Source organism: Ochotona curzoniae, unplaced genomic scaffold, assembly GCF_017591425.1.
Source record: "Ochotona curzoniae isolate NIBS_2020 unplaced genomic scaffold, NIBS_Ocur_1.0 contig_50, whole genome shotgun sequence".
NCBI lineage: Eukaryota > Metazoa > Chordata > Mammalia > Lagomorpha > Ochotonidae > Ochotona > Ochotona curzoniae.
Window position 1 is genome coordinate 6764353 of NW_024466446.1, and position 21371 is coordinate 6785723.

At 41.5% G+C, this 21371-nt stretch overlaps 2 protein-coding genes across 6 annotated transcripts in view; one reads left to right on the forward strand and one right to left on the reverse strand.

Annotated features, from left to right (window-relative positions):
* The first annotated feature begins 996 nt into the window (after positions 1–996).
* On the forward strand, positions 997–16137 carry INSL6 (insulin like 6). 2 transcript variants are annotated; one of them, XR_005884754.1, is made up of 4 exons: positions 997–1007; positions 3556–3558; positions 11638–11704; positions 15738–16137. XR_005884754.1 is itself a non-coding variant. In XM_040988886.1 (2 exons), exons 1-2 carry the CDS (start codon positions 11458–11460, stop codon positions 16094–16096), a joined length of 606 nt encoding a protein of 201 aa, XP_040844820.1. In that variant the 5' UTR covers positions 11420–11457; the 3' UTR covers positions 16097–16137. The 2 variants fall into 2 exon arrangements, 1 of the variants encoding a protein (XP_040844820.1); XM_040988886.1 differs by lacking the exons at positions 997–1007; positions 3556–3558 and having other exon boundaries at positions 11420–11704.
* Positions 16138–19594: 3457 nt separating this feature from the next.
* The window catches only part of JAK2 (Janus kinase 2), a 78970-nt gene continuing 77193 nt past the window's right edge, over positions 19595–21371 (reverse strand). For all 4 annotated transcript variants that reach the window (XM_040988890.1, XM_040988889.1, XM_040988887.1 and 1 more), the window contains 2 exons: positions 21216–21329; positions 19595–20976 (listed from right to left, as the gene is read on the reverse strand). In XM_040988890.1, the coding sequence (XP_040844824.1) occupies positions 20869–20976; positions 21216–21329 (222 nt within the window). In that variant the 3' untranslated portion in view covers positions 19595–20868. The remainder of the gene's footprint in view (positions 20977–21215; positions 21330–21371) is intronic.

Sequence of the window (21371 nt, forward strand, 5' to 3'; positions counted from 1 at the left end):
TAAATCACAGAATGATGAAATTTTGACTATTGTGGAAGGACTACACCATCGTAATAATACAGGGGAAATCAGTGGTAGAAGGGGACAGGGATGGAGAGCTGAAGGGGAAATCCCTGAGCCGATGGAACTGCACATGAAAAACACAAGTCTGTAGTTTACATTAGGATTCACTGTTGGTGTTGCACATTCTATGCACTAAAAAAAAAATACTGATTTTTTTAAAAGTTATTTTAGTTTCATGGGCAATTTGAATGGGACGTACAAAAAGTAACCACTGCCACCCTCCATCACACCCCCCTACAGATTACGTACTGCTGGTTCATTTCTTCCAAGTGGCTCATTCGTTACAAAGCTGAACCAACACTGAATATTTATCATAGTCCAACATTAAAACTGGTACATTTCTTCCAAATGGCTCATTTGTTACAACCGATAAACCAACATTGAATCATTTATTATAGATAAAACATTTAAACTCTTTCAATCTTTTTATTGGACTTTCTATGGGTTTTACCAAATCTATGATTATATGTACACTTACGGTGTCATCCAAACTAGTTTCGGCAGTCTAAAAAAATTCCCTGTGCTTCACCTAATTGTTCCTTTTTCTTGCCAAATCTCTGGCACCTGCTTATATATTTTTTTTTACTGTTTTTTTTTTTACAAGTTTTGCCTTCCCAGGACCTCACAAAAATGGAATCATAACCTTTTCAGATGGTCTTCTTTGACTTAGCAAGGCAGTGTAAACGTTCCTCCATGTCTTTCCACAGTTAGATAGTTTGCTTGCTTTTGGCACTGAGTAATATTCTGTTATCTGGCTTATTTGTTCATGTAGTGAATTTTGGCAGTTAGAAATAAAGCTGTGCATGCTTTTATGTGGACGGAAGTTTCCAACTCATTGGATAAATCCCAAGGAACGCAACTGCTAGGTTATATAGTAAGATTTTATTTAGCTTTGTGGGGGTTGGGAGAAACCCACTTTTAAACTGTCTTCCAAAGCAGTGGAAGTCACCATTTTGTTTAAAAAGATTTACTTATTTTTATTGGAAAAGCAGATGTTAAACTACATGAAGATTAGAAACTTCTCAGTGAGACACACTTCAGAGAATGACGTCACAAACCTAAACTAAATATTTGTAAAACCTGCCTTTCATTGGTAGATAAAGAACTCTTTAATGTCAGCAGTTGGAAAGCATACGTGTTAGTTTAAAAACAAACAAAAGAGTATGCACTGATCCTTACTAAGCTTGTAAAGATGTTTAACATTAGCAAATTTCAAATTAAAATGCCAAGGTGCCGATACGGAACTGCAAAGTCAGATATACAGAGAGAAGGAGAGACAAAGAAGATGAGCTTTTGTCTGATGACTTATCCCCCAAGTGACTGCAATGGCCAGAGCTGTGATGATCTGAAGCCAGGAGCCTGGAACCTCCTCTGGGTTCCCACATGGGTGCAGAGTCCCAAGGCCTTGGGCCATTTTTGACTATTTCCACAAGCCACAAGCAGGAAGTGGACGGGAATCAGGGCTACCAGGATTAGAACAGGCATCCACCTGGGTTCCCAGCACATTCAAGGCAAGGACTTCAGCTGCCAAGCTACCATGCCGGGGCCCCAATTTTTATTTTTAATGGATTGTTTGGTATTGCATTTAAACAATATTGGCACTGGTATTGATATTACAATGACAAGTCCAGTCACTTTTATTTTTCTTCCTATGATATTTTCTAGTAGTTTAATATTTTTTCGTTTGTGTTATGGCAATTGCACATACTGAAAACCTGTCATTTCAGCCATTTTTGAGTGTATAATTTGCTGACATTAAATACACTCTCATAGCTGTATACTACCACCACTGCTATTTATCTCCTGAAATTTTTCATCAAATCAAGCTGAAAACTCCATATCCATGAGAAATGAACTCCCCATTTTGCAGGCCCAAGTTTTGGTGGACACTAGTTCATATTCCGTCTCAACAAAATAAACTATGCTGAATATTAAATGAAATCACACAGCATGTGCCTCTTTATTTCTAGCTTGTATGACTCACCACAATATTTTGAGATTTGTCACACTGTAGCACATATCAAGAATTCAATCCTTTTAGAGTAGAATAATGTTTCCTTGTGTGTATTGTCTGCGTTTTGTTTATCCTTTATTCACTAATGAACACCCGAGTGACATTCACCATCGGGCTTTTGTGAATGAAGCTGCTAGGCACCATTATGAGTGATTACATCTGACTCTGCTCTCAGCCTTTGAGGGAAACATCCAGCAGTGAAATGCTGAAATGTACGTTCATTCTGGTTTAAATTTCCGAGAACCATCACATTGTCTTCTGCGAAGGTTGTGCTACCTTCCATTCTCATGAAAAATGCACATTGGTTTTCATTTCTTCACATCCTTGACAACATTTGTTATTTTTCTTCTGAGTTGATAGCCATACTGATGGATATGAGGTGGCATTTCAAGGTGTTTTTGTCTGTAATACATACATGTATGTATATATATATATGTACGTATGTATATAGTATATATATTAGATTCATTTCTTTTTATTGGAAAGGCAATTCTACAGAGAGCAGGAGTGACAGAGAGAAAGATCTCCTGGTTCACTCCCCTAATGGCACAATGGCTGGAGTTAAACCCATGCAAAGCCAGGAACTAGGAGCTTTTTCTGGGTCTCCCACATAGAGTGGGTACTCCGCTAAGTCATAGAACTGCATTTCAAAGAATACCAAGTCCGTAGAGTAAAAAACCAATCAGTGTTATCCCAGAAGTCTTAAAAACAAAGGTAGAAATGCAAGGAACATGAACAAAGAAGGCAATACAATTCTTCAAAAGAAACACTACACTACTTCAAATAAACGGTCTAAGTGTGTAGCTTGTGATCTTAGGAAAACATGGACAAAATAAGCTCACATTTAGTAGAAGGAAAAAAATAACAAAAATCAGAGAACAAATAAATATAATGAAAAAGTTTTTATAAAAAGGATAAAGAAAAGAATGAAGAGCTTTTTAAAAAGATAAACAAATCGATAAATCATTACCATGCCTAGCAAAAAACCTGAGAAGGCCTAAATTAATAAAACCAAGGATGAAAAAGGAAATATTAAAATAAACACCATGGAAATAAAAGCAATCATTCTGAATTACTTCCAACAGGTAATATGTCAACAAATCAGTAAATTTAGAAGAAATGGATATACCTCCAAACACATACAACTTACCAAAAGGTTCAAAAACTCAACAAACCTAAAAAGACCAATAATCAAGATGGAGATTGCATCTTCAAGATCAAGACTGCAATGGCCAGTGCTGCATCAATTCAAAGCCAGGAGGTAGGAACTTACTCCAAGTCTCCCACATGGGTGCAGGGTCCCAAGGCATTGGGCCATCCTCGAATGCTTTCCCAGGCACAAGCAGGGAGCTGGATGGGAAGCGGAGCAGCCAGGATTAGAACCAGCACCCATATGGGATCCTGGTGCTTTCAAGGTGAGGACTTAAGCCGCTAGGCCACTGCACCGGGCCCCTATTCTTTACTTTTACTTTTTACAGTCAGTAGTGGAGAGGGGATGATCTCTCAGGTTGGCATGATGACTGCCTCTGCCCTTCTCTGTGCCAAAGTGAACCAACCAACTGCGTAAGGTGAGATTATTGTGTCTGCAACTTCCACTCACTCAGGTGCATGGACCACACAAAGAATCTACGTGCTCTGTAGTATGAACAACTCCTCGAGTTGGACTCAGTAACTGCCCAAAGATCTCGCCATATCCCACAGTCTTATCAATTCCTCCTGGCCTACTATCACACAGTTCCAGGAGTCCATAATGATAGGTTTCAGGGAATCCACTGCCTGCCCTGAGAGCCTCCTCATCCAAAGATACATCCGCCCCACCCCTGGAGCCAGCTGCCTGCCTGAGATTAGTCGGTACTCCACCCTGGCAAGCAGTCTTGTGTTTTGGCGGGAAAACAGAAGGGGAGCTTGTGGCAAGCCTGTGCCAACTACTCTCCAGACCAGCTGGAGAGACTGGGAATTTCCCCCTCTGACAAAATCCATCAGAGCTGCACAGGCTGGCAGCAGTTTCCCACTGTCTCATCCAAGGAAGATGGAGTATCGCCCTGGTGGAAGGAGGGAAGGGAAGCTACGTGCCCTCCATTCACAAAGTTAAGTGGGTGCCCTACTTACCTCCCTCACCCGCAACTTGTCTACCTGGGCTCAAAACCAGTGAAGACTGCAAGGTATTCACCCAAAGAAGATCCCCACCGCATGGGCTCCTGCGGATGCCCCTCATCCCGCTCTGGGAAGATGGCCTCCCAAGCAGCTGTGAGTCACTGGTATCCTGTTAACTGCTGTGTATTGGCACAATCTTTATTGCTTCTAGTCTTTCTTCTTTCTGCAGACTTTTCACTGAGAACTTTTCTCCACCCATCTCCTAGAAATGTAGACATCTTGGTGTTTTGGTAATTGTTCTGTGATCACGAAGACTTCCCTACAATCCATCTTGGAATCCCCATTAGTGTTTCAAAGGTGGCAAAACAGTCTGGGCACTGTGGTGAGTACAGTAAGTTGCCCATACTCTGCTTCCAGTCCAGCTTCCTGCTAATGTTCCTGGAAAGGCACAGATTGAACAGGATTTGACTCCTAAACTCGTATACATATTTAACCCAAAGTCTTATGTTAAATGCTAATGGATTAGTGTTAATCATGCACTTATTAGGGTAGGGGTCTGATCCAATTACGATTTCTGAAGGTAGGTCATTTCAGAAATATTTAAATCAGGTTAGACTGCTTTGATGGAAATTCATGATCAAATTCTGCTGGTTTTCTAAGACGCATGAATATGGAGAAAGAGGATGCGTCCAAGCTCGCCATAATGACAGTTTCTTCATACGTGCCATGCTAGTGCTAGCATCCATTACATACTAGACTAATAAGTCCCTGATCTTGGACTGTGAACCTCTGATCTTCAAACCTAAACAAATCTTCCCTGCTAAGTAGCTTCTCTTAAGTATTCTCAAGTAATGAAAAAGTTGACTAATCAAAGTTGTAAACTCACATTACAAACCTACTGTAGTGATACAAAGGCACTCCCATTCTTGAGGGCACAGCCCTTGTATGCCCTCTTACAAGTGTCACCAACACATGAATTTTAGGGGACGTGTAAAGTGTTAAGAACGCTGGATTTGTTTCTCTCATTGAGGACAGAGTAAAAAGATGCTAAGGATGACGCTCCTTTCCTTAAACATGTCAGCATCTTTCATTCTGAACTCCTCAAGTTTTCAGGATGTTGCTATTGAGCAAGAAAAACTGCCTTAAACTTCAATTTAGTATAAGGAAAATAGTACATTATTTTCCTTGCCAGGACATAAGCCCAGTTTATTGAGGGTCTCAGATTACAGTCTGACGCTGGGAAGGGTCCAGAGGTTCCATTTGCAATCACTAGGCTGATAACAGAACTATTGGGTTCTTTTCAATGTTAGATTTTAACATTCCTGCATTGAATTTCGAGACATTGTCCTGTGCTAACGTCCCTGTAGCACTCTTGGTCTTATTCTTTCGCTGTCTGCCCAAGATTGGAAGAATGATGATGGAATCAGTCTACTGGTCACCCAGGTTGACGCACTAAGCTGGTTCACACATGACTCTCAGAGCCGTAGAACCTAAATGGTTTCAACGTGGGCACCACGCTGTAAGTTACTTGGGGTGCAACTACCAAACAGGAATCCTACCAGGGTATGGTCTCCATCTGATTAGGCAGTTCTAGAGGCCTCATCTGCAAGCACTGGCCTAAAGATAGGTACCTAACAGTTCTGTCTGGTACTGCTACTCACCATGGCAGAACTAGCAGAGAACTCCAACAGCAAGTTCTACGCTCAATTTCCTAATTTGTGGCAGGAATTTTATTTCTGCTCGTGTGTCTAAGGTTAGGGGAGGATTACACTCTCTTGCTTTCCCGGCTAAAGGGGGCCCAGGTGTACAATCAGGAGTACTCGCCTCAAGGAACGGGCTGACGAGTCTTGTGTGGCACTGGGTTTCCCTGTGCTGAGTTAGATGCTGACTTTCGACATTATAGTCTATATTCGATTTCCTCTCCTGCCACAAGGCAGATAGTGTATGTCTCCATCCTTCTCTGTTAGAAGCTGGGTAAAGGTTGATGTGGACAATCGTTTCCTTTCTGCCTTCCTTAATTCATCTTTTCTATCATTATCCCAAAAGCAGGTACTGTGACCTTCCACCTGCCATCCTTAGCGCTTGCCAAGGCGGTTCGGTAGAGGAATACTAAGGGGCGGAAAGGAAAAGGAATCAAGACAATAAAGGACAACACAGGAAATGTGAAAGCACTGAAGTTACTGAGAATCAACCACGACTTGAGAATGCCAAGGAAGTAGAAAATTTATCCAAAGATCAAATTACAGAAAATTCCTAAATCTAAAGGAAGATATAAATATCTAAGTACAGGAAGATCAAAGTTACCAATAAGATTAAGTTTAAATATCATTACCCCAATACGTATTATAACTTCTTCAAGTCTAAGGAAAAGAAACAAATAATACATAAGGGTATCTCCAATTTACCTGACAATAGACTTTTAGCAGAAGCATTATAAGCCAGCAGAGAGCGAATTGAAATTGTTATAATGCTGTATGAAAAAACTGCCAAGCATATCTCTACCATACCCAGAAAAGATATGCTTTTAGACATACAGGACAGAGAAAGACATTCACAGAGAGAATTTAACACCTGTATTACAAGAAATGCTTTAGAGAAGTCTTTAAACTGGAAGGAGAAACAACAACAAGAAAAATATCAGAAGTTAGGAAGAAATATACTAACTAAATATACTAACTCAGAGTGCTCTATTAATGCAAGCATGATGTATATAGCATTTCTACATTATATAGAATATATGTCATCCTATATTATGGAAACTAACTATTTGTGTGTGTATGCTATTTTTTTATGATACAATTCCACAGGTTCTGGGATTTCCCCAGCCCCTTCCTAAACTCCCTTCCCCTGAAAAGTAAAATATTGAACAGTTCAAATAATAAACTACATGAATATTTTGAGACAGGCAATATAGAAAGATACAAAATGCAATATCAAAAATGCAAGTGCGTGGAACAGACATTTAGCAGTAACTAAGGCATCCCTTAAGACACTTGTACCAGCGTTCCTGCACACAATAGCTTGATTTGGTTTTCTGACCTCAATCTCCTATTAACGTAGCTCCTCAATTTATTGGGTTTGTCATCCTTGGTGGAGATCTGCTCTGAGCTCCTGGTGTTCAGCTTTGGCCTCTGTCAGGGGGGACAGCCCGGACATTTGGGAAATAATGAGAGCTTTTTCTCTGTTTCTCTGTGACTCAAACAGATAATTAAACAAACAATTTTAAAAATTAAAATGTGAGAAGAATGGACTTAAAATATAGGTCTTTGGAGGTTGGCATTGTGGTACAATGGGCTAGGCCATCACCTGTAACGCCAGCAAACTGTGAATTTTCGTCATGCAATTCTTAGATACCTGTGCTTAGGGTTAACTGCTGAGTTTTGTTTTGTTCCTTTGGTTGTGTTATGCTTGCCTGATCGCTCATGATCCTTTTGACAATGCATTGATATATGCAAATTTGAAGAAATTTTGGGTAACAGCTTCAGTGGGGAAAGCCCTTTACCACCCTGCCCATCTAGAGATTCTGGACAGGCCATTCGGCATGCTTCATGGGTGAACCTGCTCCTGAGTCTGGCATCTATGGAAGTGGACAGGCTTGGCTTGTGGGGCTGTAACTTCTCCCCAAGCAAATTCACACTTCCTTCCCTCTGCATACCTTGTTCATCAGAGTTCAGTTTTCACGTTTCTAACTCACAGTTCTTTGCTACAGTCTCTTCCAAACCTCGGGTGTCAGGCCCAGCATCTTGCCATACTATCAGCTATACACTTCACAATATTTTATGGTCACCTAATATTCATCACGTTAAGACTTTTCAGCTGGGCATCAGAGTCCTCTTATGATTTCCATCCAAATCATCAGCATGTTCATTATTTACAGCTCAAAACACTAATCTATTTTTAAAGTCCTCTCTTTTTTCCAGCTCTAGTTCACATGCAATAAGTCGCCAAATCTCATATACATATATATGTATATATATGTTTTTTAACAAATAATTTTCGTGAATTCCTTTTTGTTTCTTCTCATCCCTTGCACCATATCATTGGCTCTCAGCAGCTGCTGCTTCAATCCTTCCCTTTGTTGTAGATTAAAGTCAATTATCTTCAACTTTGATCTCATCTTGTCCATACTTAATCGCTTCTCAGCCTTTTGGTTAAGATCAAGTGTAGTATCATCTTGTCCATACTTTATCTACAAAGCATAAAATGCTACTCCCGTGTGATAAATGACATATAGTTCCAATTCCTTACTCTGAATTTTCAGACCCTGATTTTATATTTTATAGCCACATTCCATTTTTTCCTAATCCCTAATATAGCTATCATCGAGGCTGCTTTCTCTGGAATATTCCTTGTTCACTTGTTTCCATGCTTTTGTTCCAGAAAATGAAAACTTGAAAGACCACTGCCATCCGTAACTGTATTACTGCCAACAAATGCTTTTACTGAACCATTCCACATTCCATGTCAACCGTCAGTGATAACTTTGTTTAATTATGTTTTGAATAATTGGAATAAGACAGCCTATTATAAAATACGTGCTTGGGCATATTTTACTTACTTCATTCGTATCTCCTAAACATCAAAGACCTTCTTTTGCAAGTAAGTTCATGATAAATCTCTCCTTTTAGGACTAAAACATGATGATACTAGTTGCATGCTACATTTTATGTAAAGGAAATGAAAAGATAAAAGATGACTTTGAATGTACTTTTCAAGCGCCTGCCTAATTAACACGGAAAGTTATATGTATACTTAAACGATTACAAATACCACTTTAAAGTGTATTTTCTATTCATTCATTTGATTCTCAGACTCTACCAAAACTGAATTGAGGATAATTTTAACAGTTAAAATTATCAGTTAACAGTTAAAATGGACTGTTAAAGTTATCAGTTAACAGTTAAAACGGACTGTATATTTTTTCACAAATTCATCTAAACAGTTTTTATCAGAAGATATTATTATCATCTACCCTTCACCTTTGCCACACCAAAGTAAAGAAAACACCTGAACATTCCTGCATGACACAGTGAACAGGCTGAAAAATAAAGCACGCGGTGTATTTTAAATGAATGATACAAGGAAACAGCAGGATCAGAGTGTGGAGAGGGCAAAGAGATCGGCAACCTAAATGAAATCTGCCAAGTTTGGCTGCATGTTGTTTGGGAGTTTTCTTTTGAATTTTCCTCTAGGTAGGACGACTATTTTTTTTTTTTCTCACAGGTTTCTGCAATGAAGGTCTGTCACTCATTAGTTGTTCTGCAAGGAAGGTGACCGGTCTGTGTTAATCTATGGGGTTTTTTTTAATCTTAAAAAAAGCAAAATGAATTGCACCTGATTTAACACTATTGATAGATAACCATGGGACACAGGACGACGTGGGAGGAAAGGAAATGGAGAAAGGCAGAAAACAGAAAGAGGGTGAGAATTGTCAATGATGGGGATTGCTGACAAAGGCCCGCGAGCGTCCCCTCGTGGCTGACAGCGAATCCTTCGGAGCCAATACACCTCGCAACAAATCAACCCCACAGCTTTGGCGCAACTCGCCGTGCTTTCCTTCCCAATGGAACAGAAACGTCTCTAACAGGCACTTCACGCTGTTATTCTCTGAATGCAAATCCTTTGGTGAGCCAGGCCACAGGCACATCATAATGTGGCAACACTCCTCCAGCACTCCAGAAAACCCACTGCCCTGTCAGGTGCCTCGGAACAGCACCCCCACTGGGAACAGCAACACAGCCGTTTCTGTTTTAAGCAGTTCGAGATCCACTGGGAATTTTCAAAAACAATCTCTGATTCTGACTTTAAAGCCCACAGACACATATCCTAATGCACAAATCCGCGTTTGAACACACACACTTGTTTAATGGCTACCCGCCGGGATGCAGGGAATACCACGGACATAGGCTCTTTGCTTTTAGGAAATGCAGCGATTTTAGGGAAAGAAAACGTAACCACACATACCTATATATACGCCATGAAGGACACGACGGATATGTCTGGGTGAAGCCAAACAATGTTAGGCAAAACCAGATCAAAACAAACAAACAAAAAAACATAAAAAGGAGGGAAACACAGTCCAGCCCGAGAGAACATTTTTTGTTTTCTGGGTCCCGGCGGTCTCAACCTCTCTTTTTAAAGGATTTACACAAAGAAGAGATAGAAAGATCTTCCATCCTCTGGTTCACTCCCCAAGTGGCCGCAACGGCTGGAGCTGAGCCAATTGAAAGCCAGGAGACGGAAGCCTCTTCCGGGTCTCCCACGCAGCTGCAGGATCCTAAGCTTTGAGCCGCCCTCTGCTGCTCTCCCAGGCCACGAGCAGGGAGCTGGATGGGAAGTGGAAGCAGCTGGGACACGAACCGGCGCCCATATGCATTTACATGCAAGGCAAAGACTTAGCCACTAGGCCACAACTTCTCATTTAATGAGTACATCCCCGAGCGGAAGGAAAGAGAAGACGGATCGGACAGACAGGCCCGGATATCTTGAGCTCTCATTTAGGGGTCATCCTTCCACGGCCACGCAGCCCAGAGAAAAACGCGGCCCGAGCTCCGACTCGCGCCCTGCGGCCAGTGCCTCATGCCTCTCACACCTCACGCCCCTCACGCACGGCCCTGGCGCCTCACGGGGATGTTCACGCGTGACCCCGACCCCTTAAGCCCCTCACGCGCGGCCCTGGCCCCTCACGGGGACGTTCACGCGTGACCCCGACCCCTCACGCCCCTCACGCGCGGCCCTGGCCCCTCACTGGGGTGTTCACGCGTGACCCCGACCCCTCACGCCCCTCACGCGCGGCCCTGACCCCTCACTGGGGTGTTCACGCGTGACCCCGACCCCTCATGCCCCTCACGCGCGGCCCTGGCCCCTCACGGGGGTGTTCACGCGTGACCCCGACCCCTCACGCGCGGCCCTGACCCCTCACGGGGGTGTTCACGCGTGACTCCGACCCCTCACGCAGGTGTTTTCTCACCCGGCCCTGGCTCCTCACGCGGGCGTTCTCACGCGGCCTTGGCGCCTCTCAGAGGCGTTCACGCGTGACTCCGACCCCTCACGCAGGTGTTTTCTCACCCGGCCCTGGCTCCTCACGCGGGCGTTCTCACGCGGCCCTGGCGCCTCTCGGAGGTGTTCACGTGTGACCCCGACCCCTCACGCGGGCGTTCACGCGAGACCCTGGGTCCTCACGTGGGCGTGCAGTGCGTGCCTGGCGCAGGCGCAGAGAGGGGCAGCCGTGCTGGAACCGGCCGGCAGTTGCAGAGCCTGGGTTCCCCGGCCCCGGGGTCCCCGGGATGCCTCGCCTCTCCTGTTTGTGGCTGGGGCTCCTACTGATGGGATTTTCCCATGAGCTGAACCAGGACTTAGGCAGAGCCAGGAAGCTGTGCGGCCGGCACCTACTGAAAGAAATAGTAAAACTTTGCGGCAGTGGGGACTGGAGCAAGTTCCATTTCGAGGAGCAGACCCCTTTGCAGGGGCAGATTTCCGGGAAGTCCGGAAGCACTGCTGCCTTCATCCCCAACCAGTTTGGAGTAAAACCAGGTAAACGGCTCAGCCACAGGCGTGTGCATCTCGGTACATTTCACATCCCCAAGTATGTTCTACCAGAATAAGTTACCCAAGGAAACGGGATTTGTGTTTAGAACACAGGCACATTTTTAAATAAATAAATAATAACCAGGGGATGGAAAATATACATAACCCAAGTAAAGTAATTATAGGCATATGTGAGCATACTGTTCCCCCCCCTCCCCGTAGAGGTACCTTTCTGAGGCATGTTTATCGTCCTGCAAACTCCGTTTGGCCCTTCAAAACAAGCCTTCGGTCTTATTGTCCCTGTAGAGTCAGCATTGCTCTGTGTGTGTGTGTGTGTTTTATTTTTTAAGATTTATGTATTTGAAAGGCAGAGATAACAGAGAAAAGAACAGAAAAATATCTTCCATCCGCTGGTTCTCTCCCCAAATGGCCAGGAAGTTCATCCAGGTCTCACGTGGGACCAGGGGCCTCACTATTTGGACCATCTTCTGCCTCTCCAGGTACATTACCAAGGAGCGGTATGGAAAGTGGAGCAGCTGGGACTTGAACTGTCTCCCATACAGGATGCTGGCGTTGCAGACGAAAGTTTAACCCTCTGCTCCCCAGTGCCAGCTCACCATTGTTTTTTGTTCTTTGAATCCTCACCCTCTACTCTGTAAAGGCATCTAATGTGGTATCTTTTTGAGTTCTAATAGGACGGGCTACCTAACTGGCTCAACCCGATCCAAGGCGAGAAAGGAAAAACCCTGGAAAAACCAGGAAAGGGAGTTAAAGATAGTACAATGTTAAGCTTGCTCCCTTTCTTGTCAATATCTCCTCTGTACATTCTTCCATCAGGCCTCGCTTAGAAGTTCATGTACTTGCGCTCTTATACATTCACACAATTATTGAGACTTTCAAGATTAGGGCAATGGGGCGTTAAAATCAAATGCAGGACCTGTGTGCACACACAAGACTCACTCCCACAGAGCCAGCCCTGCGTCATGATGTACTGTTTTAGGGAAACTGTCTCATACAAGCTTTTGTGTGATAGGATGTTGATTTGCTAGACTTGCTGCTAGAGTTAAGGGAAGACAGAGGCAGGCTAACAAGAGGTGCCAATACGGCAACATATTTTCATTTGAGAGCAATCACTCTATTCCCTGACCAAGTTATAAGAGGTACCAGGAAAGACCCAACTGCATAAGGCTTTTCTCCATTAGCTTATTTACTGACCATCCCTCTCACCTGCAGCTCCACTCCCTAGAAAACGAGGGCTCTTTTTCTCCAGACCATCTTGTGAAGATACTTTGAGGTGTTGCAGAGATGTTTGTCTCTTCTGGGTGTTTACCAGCAGTGTAGCTTTTGTGTAGCTTTTTCAGATCCTCCGTGGCGGTGATACCACATCGGCCAAGAGATGGAGGCAGTCAGAGGATGATCTGCTTGTGGCCAATTTGCATGTAACCACGCTTGTAAATAAATCAGTTGTTTGCTGACCCTAGATCCCGGTGCCAACACGCAAGAGGTGGTTCCACAATCATCAACATGTTCTTGAAGCCGTGTTGAGCTTAGCGATGTCCTGTGGAAGAACTGCTCACGGCAGAAAAGCTGCAACCCTTTTCTGACTTCACGGCTCATAGCCTTGATAGCTCTTATCCTGATGACAAGTGCCAGTTGGGGTTCTGCAGGTGCACAGAAGTTGCCAACCTTTGCTACCTTCCCTGCTGTTTTTTGTTTCTGTGCATCGGCCCACATGCCTGTGGTAGTGCTTAGCTTTCCATAGATGGGCTTCCTCTTTGCCCTTTGAACCTTGCTTTGGGCAAATTGCTCCTTCAGACACTTGATGGTCAGTTTTGTAAAATTGCTCCAGGTTTCTGACACAGCAGGAGCCTTCTCTTCCCTCTCTTTGGTGCCCCCTGCTGTTGCAATGAGAAAACAGCTCATGCAAGCTTTGACCTAATGCCTAACGCTGGGTCGGGCATGAGTTCCTGCCTTCGATGTGTTGAAATTTGTAGCTCATACTTTCAATGTAAATCCTGATTAATGGTGGATTCCAAGTTTTAAGAAAAATTATCTTTTAAAAAATAAGTTTAAAAAATTATTTTTAAATGTATTTTACTTATTTGAAAGACAGAGAGAAGGAAGGTAAAGGGGGGTAAAGGTGGGAATTTCGCATCTACTTACTCCACAAATACCTACAGCAGCAAGAGGCTAAACTCGACCAAAGCCAGAGCTGGGGACCTGACCTGTGTCCTCCATGTGGCTGGTAGAAAGCACAGGTGCATTCAAGGGAAGCTGTGAATCAGGAATTTAGACCGAACTGGAACCCAGGAACTCTGAGTTGAAGTCTTCCCAAGCAGCATATTTTTTACAAAAGAGAATCTTCTATCCAGCGGTTCACTTCTCAGGTGGCTGCCACAACTGGGTTGGGTCAGTTGGCATCCAGGAGTCAAGAACTTCATCTGGGTCTCCTACATGGGTGCAGGGGCGTGAGGGGAGCTGCATCTGAAGTGGAACAGCCGGAACAGAAACCTGGCACCCACATGAGATGCTGGCACTGCTGACTGCAGCTATATCCACTACACCACAGCGCATGGTCCTATATTTAGCTGTAACTAGCATGACACGTTACTGTTAGATGAAGTCAATTATCAACAATTCTAATATTGTGATTAGCTGCTCAAGTCTGTAATCGGGAAAAACTGATTCCCCTTCATATTTTTATGTGTGCCTGTTTTTTTCCTACCACATTCTGTTATCTTATATCTTAATGCATCTGGCTAGAGTTCTATTTATTAACCGTTTTAATGATCCATGTTTTAAATAAGCACAAAGTTATTAAAAGTGCTATAATAGTACTCTAACAGCGAAAGACAGAGATTCACCTAAATTTCAAGAAAAAGAGGGAAGTAATGCTATTGTAAAATGCCCCCCAAAACTCCAGAAATGGGTTTGGAAAGCCTACAAATTCTCATTCACTCTAAAAACCACCTTTTTTTCCTGCCTTTTTGAATCTTTTCTCCTTTCTGTTCTTCTTTTCAGCTTTAGCTTGCCATGAGAAGCCACACAGAAACTTTTCAACTTTTGTTGCCACCTTTTCTTATCACTTTTTTAGTTCTAATTTCAAGGGAGAAGATGTGATTAAGCCAATTCAGTTTTTTTTTTTTAACATGACATTACTTGCTGGATAATGTAAAAATTATTGGTTTCCTTGAAATCAGGTCCCAATTTCCAGTATTTTGTAACTGACCGCAGGGTGAGATGACATGGTTCAAAGGACTGGTTGTACAGTGAAGGCTATTGACAAAGTTCCTAGGAGGACCCATAAGTGGGCAAGGGTCATGGCAGAAGTTTAGCTGACCTCCAAATGATTATAATTTAGAGTTTAGTTTCAGTGTTCAGTACACCAGAATGCAGAATACATCAAGAGCAGTGTAATGGCAACATTTAGTTCATTATACCTTGGGAATGTAATTTCTCCGTTTCTTTGTATTTCAGGGAAAAAATGGTTTCTGTTAGCCACTTGAGAATGAGAGTGATTGCTAATGGATAGTTTTGAGGGGAGGTAATGGTTATAAAATATGCACAAGAGGCTAGCCCAATTTAAAAATGGCCAAATAATTTGAATAGACATTTCTCCACCAAGAGCACATAATAGGCATATAAAAAGATGTTCAGCATCAAAAGTCATTAAGTAGAAACCACACCGAGGGGAAGGTGTTTGGACAATGCTGAAGACATCACCTGGAACACACAGTTCTCATCTCAAGACTGTCTGGGTGTGAATTCCAGATCTACTTTCGGTTCCAGCTATAAAATTCTGAATCTGATTGCATGTGCGTGGTATCTCAATGAAAACGTTAGCATGAAAATGTGCACATTTCGTGGACTATTCTAATAGGGAGATGATTCAATTATTTTAACAAAAGAATATGCTGCTTTGAAGCAATACTGTCCGTTCTTTATTTAGAATGTGATTTTTTTAAAAAAAAATAACTGATTATACTTTTCTCGTAATAGAAAATCTTAATAGATTTTTTTTTTCCGTGTCTCTCTGCAGCCTTTCCTCCTACTGCCTCTCAGGATGAAGGAACAAATGATGGGAAGCTGCAGTCACTGCCCCAGACTCACCACAAGAGGGCGGAACCACCTCCTCCTCTGGCCGTCAGAGCAGTGCCTTCATCTTCTGATAGCAACCCAGATACTCAGGAGCTCATCCAAGTACAGAAGGAAAGCACAAACCGAATTAAAACCTTAAGCAGTGTGTTTTGGGGGAATCATCCCCAAAGAAGACGCAGGGGGTACTCAGAGAAGTGTTGTCTGAAGGGATGTACAAAACAAGAACTGGGCATTGCATGTCTTCCTTATATTGATTTCAACAACTTAAAAGCAGCAGCACTTCTGACCGAACTATTCTGACCATGGCAGGAATTATATTAACTTAATAAAAGATGAATAGATTGAGTTCGCTGCTTGGTAGTTGTGCTTTGTGGGGGTATGCTGTGGACACCACCTGAATGGCCTTACCAGCATTAGGCAGTATCTTTTGATACAATAGGATCTTAGGGATTTCTTTGTTGATTGCTATTTTGTCTCTTATTTTCCTTATATTTTAAAAAGATGACCTAGTTCATGGAGGCGTCCAAGGATTACCTGTTCGTTTCTTGTGTTTTAAGCTGCAGTTAAATGGACTGTGGCATTTTTCTCTATTCCATCCATATGTCACCCAGATTGATGCCCATGATGATACGCTCAATCCCAGATGCTACAACATCTGTTCTAGCACCAGAAATAGCTAACCAAATACCACTCCGTTGATGCTCTGGCACTGTGATAGTAGGGACACTCTTTTTGTTCGTTTATTTGGATTTTGGTCTCAGCTGCTCCACTTTTTTATATTATTATTTTTTTCATGATACAGTTCTATAGATAGACAGACTTCCCGTTCCAAGCCCCTCATTCTCCTGTACTGTTTTCACCACGTTATTACAATAATACACTCCTTCAGCAACAATTCTAAGTCCATCATTGGGGTGCCTGATTTGAGGTTTAGCTACTCTGTACTTACGATGTAGCTTCTTGTGAATGCACCTACAAGGCAGTAGATGAGGGCCTGCCTGTGTGGGTTCTTAGCACCCAAATGGAAAAACCCGATTGGAGTTCATGGGCCAGCTCCAGCTGTTGCCAGAATTTGGTAACTGAACAGCAAACTGTATCTCCCTCTCTTTGTCTCTGGTCACTCTGACTTCCAAATAAATAGCTTTCTAAAAAAGATTTATAATTATTTTGAAGTTTCATATTCCTTGTGAACAGCAGATGACGGCCCAAGCACCTGAGTTCCTAGCTCCCGGCCTCAGCTGGCCCGGCCTCAGCTGTTGTTGCACATCTGGGGAGCAAACCAGCAGATGGAAGAGACCACTCTGCCTTTTTGAATAAATAAATCTGTAGAAATACACTCTCAGCATATGCTATTAAAAGGTATGGGTCAGAGTCAGAAGAACTGGCCCCCAGCCTGGCTTTGCCCTTGCTCAGCTCTGCAATGTGGACATTTTATTCCTTTGGATTATTTCCTCAACTGTGACACGAGTGGCTTCACCCATCTCTTCTAGCAGGCCGGTGATGCTTTTGTGCAGTACTACGCTGACTACTGGAAAAGACCATTTGTTTTCTCAAGCAACCAGAAATATCTATTTAGAAAGCCAATTTAAACAACACTTCTTTATAATCTGGCCTAATTCTCTCAGAGGTCACCCCATGTAAGCTTTTTGAAAGTTTAAACTTTCTACAGTTGGCAATGGAACTCTGGTGGAAGGATGATGGAATGGAATGACGTGGTCTGGCATGGCATGGACAGAAGTAAACGCTGGGGGTTGATCAAAGATTTGTCATCAAGGGTGCCAAGAACAGAATAAAGGAAAAGACAATTTCTAGGAAAACTAAGAATTAGTTACAGAGAAACTGGGTTGGGCCCTTTGCTATCACATAGAAAAATGAACTCAAAACGGGGAAAAGCACACATTTAGAAGAAAATGTAGTGGGGAAAATGTCAAAAAGTGTAGCAATGATATGAAGATACTTCATAATGTTCACAGAGGGTCTGGTGTGGTAGCCTAGCAGCTGGAGTCCTCACCTTGCATGCACTAGGATCCCATGTGCTCACAGGTTCTAATCCCAGCAGCCCCAATTCCCATCGAGCTCCCTGCCTGTATCCTGACCCATGGCAATCGAAGATAGACAAGGCCTTGGTACCCTGCACCCATGTGCGAGACGTGGAGGAGGCTCCTGGCTTCTGGCTTCAGATCAGCTCAGCTCTGGCTCGCGGCCACTTGGGGAGTGGATCAGCAGATGGAAGATCTTCCTCTCTGTCGCTCCTCCTCACTGTATATCTGACTTTCCAGTAAAAAAAAAAAAAACTTTAAAATGTTCATGGAAGATGGAATTTGTCTATTTTACTGCTAATAAATTTTGAAATATATGGTGCTCATTCATATTGAAGATCTTTCCTATTTTTCTTAAGTCAAACTGAATTCATACAACTTGGTCTGCTATTTGGAGAATCTGGTGACTCATTCATTCTAACGGAACAAAATATTATGTTGAAAAATTCGAGAACATTTCATTAGAAATTACTTAAGTACCAGTTTTAGAGTGGACACAGCAATATTCATAAAAAATAGCCTAGCAGATCACAGTCGCAGGAAACATTTCTTAAAATGTGAAAGTTTTGTACTATAAAAAGATTTCTCTGCACATTCCTTACCTTGTGTGTGTGTCTCTAATCCTACGTTTCAGGTGGCAATACAAAAGAAAATAACTTCTGAATATTTATTACGTCCACATTTCAATGCTGTGGGAACATGTTAAAGGAACAATGAAGAAATTAACAGTCTCAATAAATTAAGTACAGAAATCCAGATATGAAACTGGTCCCCCACGTAATGAACTGTCTTTTCTGATATCTCCTGCATAACAAATCTGCTTAAATAAAAACTGATCGGAAGTTAGGATAAAAATTTCACTTGATTTTAAATTAAGTAGACTTCTTCAGAAAGTATTCTTGAATAACATGTTATAGTTTTACTGACAGGACACATAAATAGCATGAAAAAAAATGACAATTTACCAAAGCAAGCACTCATAGAAGTAGGCAGCTATTTATAAAGACTGTATAACTTAGTAGCCTGGAATATTTACAGAATTATAGAATTCTAAGAAAAAAAATACTTTATCCACATTTTTGGATAATAAAAGAAGCATTTTGGAATAAAATGGCACCATGCAGAAACCAACCTAACAGCAGCAGTGTTAATTTCTCTACAGATTTTCAGAATCAAAACTTAACATATGACAAACTCAGAATGAAAAAGATATTTGCTGAAAACTTAGGATTTTAATAGTCACCCCACTCTAAAAAAAGAGTGGATTTGTGACAGTTTACCTAAAAGATGAAACATCAAAATTGTTTGAAGACCTCTAGTTCACACCATTGTTTTAAAAAAGCAAAATGTTGCAGACCTTTGAGAATATTCTATCTTAAGTACTAAAATTTTAGTCCAGAAATCGAAGATCAAGCATATTGCATTATATGCTACTTTTCACATGAAAAGTAGATTGGAAGATCTCTTAATTTCGTATAAAAATTCTTGAGACACATTTACAAATTAAAAGTCTTCCTCAGAATACCTACTAGAAATATTTTTTAAAGATTTAACAGTCTCTTTTTTGGTAATTTCTGCATCCAACAGCTACTAGGATGCTTTAAAGATGATGAATGTGAAATGTATTTTACTCCCTTTCTCTCAACCAAAAGTCAGAAGTCTTCAGTACAAGTTTTAAAACTTTTCGACCACTTAAAACTATTTTCATTTTAGCCAAAATATCAGATATTTTAGACTTTGTATAAATAACACGCACACAAAAACCCACCATATTTTATTTTAGATATGGCATTTAAAGTGAAATAGAACTAAAACAAATGACAACAAACAATCCTTTATATTGAAACTGGAAAGTGGTATAGGTCTCATTTCATTAAAGTTGCACATTCCAAATGCACTGCTGGCATTCTTGAGTAAGATGAACAAACATTCTTTTTCACCAATTTCCTTAATTTCTCCCTACTGCATGAGTTAATATTACACAAGAAAATCTCTTCTATGACTTGCAATAAGAGAATTACAAAACCCCACAAATATATAACCTTTAGAAAAATATTCTCTGCCCACTTTTTATGTGTCTTAATAAGCTTATACATTTAAAAACCAATCAATTTTATGGCTTATGCTTAAATTTAATGCATGACCATAAGCTCCCCGGGATTGAACAAACTGGTTGGCAGTTAACAGCTCCAAAGAATGATGCTATTCCTGACATTCTTAATTCCAAACTTTCAAAAGAAAAGTATTCATTGTGGCCTTTTAAAAAACTGGGAGATAGTTCTATTTAAAAAATACATTCACCACAAGAAGGTATGAGGGAAACAAATAAGAAAATAGATTGTGTTTTATCTTTGTAAGCTTGTTCCATTTCAAAATGTGTTCTTTAGGGCAAGGGAGATTTCTTGTACAAATAAAACTAGGCATTTGTTCCCTTTGCTTTGAAAAATATTTACAGTACATGAAACTACAAACTGAAAGATTACACCTGCTTATATTGCTGGTCAGTGATAAAAATGAACAAGAATGCAAAAGTGCTTTTTTTTCATTCATCTAAGCATCATGCTTTCTTTTTGGGGTGAAGTTGTTGAAAATCAACTATGGAAAAACATTATGAATGAGCATCAGCCCTGTGTAAAACATCACACAAGATGCCAAGGTATTATACACTGATTGTGATAAAAACTGTACATATATATTTTGTGCATCTTCAACAATTCAAAATTTACATTATAATTTGCTTATCCCTTAAAAAGCTGAGTTGAGAAGTCCTTTTGTTTGTCTGTCCTCTGACAGAGAAGAGTTAACTGACTGATACAGTTCATGAAACTTTTTATAAAACTTCTTGCTCTGAAGTTTTCATCCATGCCTTCCATGTGTAGCCTCATTTGGAATCACCACTGTGGAGCTGGTATTTTCACATCTTTGCTGACTAGCATCATGATTTATGTCACACTGCGTGTCATAGCAGTCCACAGCAACGGGAAATACTGAGTTCTCTAAGTCCACTTTGGTCTCGCGTGAAGGTCGTCTGTTTCACCCAGCCATGTTGTCCCTTATTTGATCCACTCGAACAGCCAGGTCCCTAAAAGAGGGACGGTGATGTACATTGTTGTTCCAGCATTCTGTCATAATCATATAGATCTGTGAGAGAGGAGATAAGACAAAATTACAACCAGTACTTCATGCCGTACGGGTGGAAGACACGAATATGAAATCCCAGTTAATTTTCTTATTGGGACACGTGTCTGAGCCGAGCCTGGATCTATTTTAAGCCATTTATGCTCTTTCTCTAAAAGCTCGGCGAATTAAATTCCAGAAAGTGACCTGAAATCCTTGAGTAAAAATAAATAAATAAATGTGGGGGGGGGGACTGTCATTACCTCATCTGGACAACCATCTGGTCTTGGTAATCTCCCGTTATTTTTCAAGAGTTCTATTAAATGGAATACAATCATCTGTCCCTGCTTGTCATTGCCGATCATGCGCATAAACTCCTGAAACACAAACCCACTCTTTAATTAGGTTCTGGTCTTCTT

Excerpts from the sequence above, each read along its gene's own strand:
- INSL6 (XM_040988886.1), top strand. The coding sequence starts at position 11,458 with ATGCCTCGCCTCTCCTGTTTGTGGCTGGGGCTCCTACTGATGGGATTT. Across the intron at positions 11,705-15,737 it reads CCAGTTTGGAGTAAAACCAG|CCTTTCCTCCTACTGCCTCT; the intron begins GTAAACGGCTCA and ends GTCTCTCTGCAG.